At 43.9% G+C, this 1,940-nt stretch overlaps 1 protein-coding gene across 1 annotated transcript; it reads left to right on the top strand.

The window, feature by feature from the left end:
* Positions 1–611: 611 nt before the first annotated feature.
* LOC118980316 (olfactory receptor 1361-like) lies at positions 612–1,595 on the top strand. The gene has a single exon (XM_037036888.1). The coding sequence runs from the start codon at positions 612–614 to the stop codon at positions 1,593–1,595; it is 984 nt and encodes a 327-aa protein (XP_036892783.1).
* The last annotated feature ends 345 nt before the right edge of the window (positions 1,596–1,940 follow it).

The raw sequence follows: 1,940 nt of genomic DNA, 5'->3' as shown, positions 1-1,940 counted from the left end.
GTAGAGACTCAGACATCTGGCTGGAACCTTGACCTCTTTCCCTTCCTTCTCTACAACTGTGACAACCAGCCAAGTGTGGTGGTGCTTAAGTCCAACAAAATTATACAGAGTTAAGTCCAGGTTTTATTGCTCAGATCCTATAAGACCTTCAACAGAGTAGTCTCTCTGCTTTAGTTTCCTCTTCTGTAATATGGGACTGAAAATACTTAGTTTTTACCACATGGGATTGTTGTGAGGATCAAATGTGTGATATTTAGTATGCTCTTCAGCCCATACCAAGTACCAAGGAAATTCTGTGTAAAGCGATGCCTTCCTTCTTATATAGTGAATCTCATAAAAGCAGAGACCATGTATGATTTATCCTATTGTCCGTAGTATCTGTCAAATTGAAAGATTCTCAGTGATCAATAAATGAACATGGAATAAACTAAAGAGTGGGTGAGTGAGTGGATGGGTAGAAAGATAATGGCAAGGGTAATAAATTAAAGGGAAAAAATTCCTTTGAAACTAGTGACATCCATGCAAGAAAAGATGTTTCCTGAGAGTTATCCAGAGTTAATTTCATATTTGATTTTAACACTTGATTTTTGCAGGTATGTGGATTGTGTCTTATGGCCACTAGAAATAGGACAGAAGTAACTGACTTTGTGTTACTGGGACTGTCCAGCTGGCCAGAGATGCAGCCAGTTATTTTTGGGATTGTCCTCGTCATGTACCTGGTGGCAGTTATGGGCAATGCCCTGTTAGTAATTGTTGCCCTCTCAGACCCCAAGCTTCAGACCCCCATGTATTTCCTGCTCAGCCAGCTTTCCTTTATTGACATATTTCTCACAACCATCACTGTTCCCCAGATGCTGGTCCACACACTGTCTGTAAATAAAACCATCTCCTTTAACCATTGCATGCTCCAGCTGTTCTTTTTCATGGCTGTGGGCAGCATGGAAGGGCACTTGTTGGCTGCCATGGCCTATGACCGCTATGTTGCCATCTGTGACCCCTTAAGATACTCTGCCATCATCAGCAACCGCTTCTGTCTACGCATAACCTTGACCTCATGGGTAGTTGTCAGCCTCAACAGCCTCCTTTACAGTGTATTGGTCACCCAGTTAACCTTCTGTGGCAACAAGGTCACCCACTTCTTCTGTGACATCACACCACTACTGAAGCTCTCCTGCACCCGACCAGTGGTCAATGAAATGTTAATATTCACAGAGGGGGTGGCTGTAGTGGTCAGCCCCTTCTTCTTCATTTTGGGTTCCTATGCCCGCATTGGTGTTGCCATAGCCTGTATGCACTCAGTTGCTGCCTTGCGCAAAGCTCTGTCTACCTGTAGTTCCCACATCCTGGTTGTGCTGCTCCTGTATGGCTCTGTGATCCGCATGTACCTCCGGCCCTCCTCCAGCTATGACTTGGACCAGGATCGTCAGGTTGCCATCTTTTACACAGTAGTTACCCCTATGCTAAACCCACTGATCTACAGCCTGAGGAACCAGGAGGTTAAAGGAGCTCTGCGAAGGCTTTCCAGGAAACTCTGCATCTCAGTAAACTTCCAGCCTGGTTCTCAGGCCAACCAGGAGTGGCAGCACATCTCCTGAGCCCAAGAAGTTAAGATCTAATTTGAAAATGCATCAGAAAGATGAGCTGTACTCCTCATAACTGGTATCGCTCACATTCCTGTGGAATGACCTTTCTCTGTCTTGTTTGGATTTGGGAAGAAGTGAGTTTTTTGACTAAGTGGTTCTCGGCCCCATTGACTGACCAAGAATCTATCTCATCACTTTGGAAATGAAAGGATACTTTTAAATCATCAAATTTGCCCCTCTCATCTTTCAGATCTGATACTTTGATTGTTTCAATAATGGTATGGCATGCCCTGTCTTCCAGAGAGGTAAAAATGAGTTACAATACCATTATACAGAAGAATGTTTTTTTCAGTAAAC

Source organism: Sturnira hondurensis, unplaced genomic scaffold (assembly GCF_014824575.4).
Source record: "Sturnira hondurensis isolate 20B ecotype Veracruz unplaced genomic scaffold, ASM1482457v3 Scaffold0022908, whole genome shotgun sequence".
NCBI classification, from domain to species: domain Eukaryota; kingdom Metazoa; phylum Chordata; class Mammalia; order Chiroptera; family Phyllostomidae; genus Sturnira; species Sturnira hondurensis.
Note: the sequence above shows the minus strand (reverse complement) of the source record. Positions and strands in the feature narration are given on the sequence as shown.

What these genes read in the sequence shown, in the direction of transcription:
- LOC118980316 (XM_037036888.1), top strand. Translation starts at nt 612, where the DNA reads ATGGCCACTAGAAATAGGACAGAAGTAACTGACTTTGTGTTACTGGGA.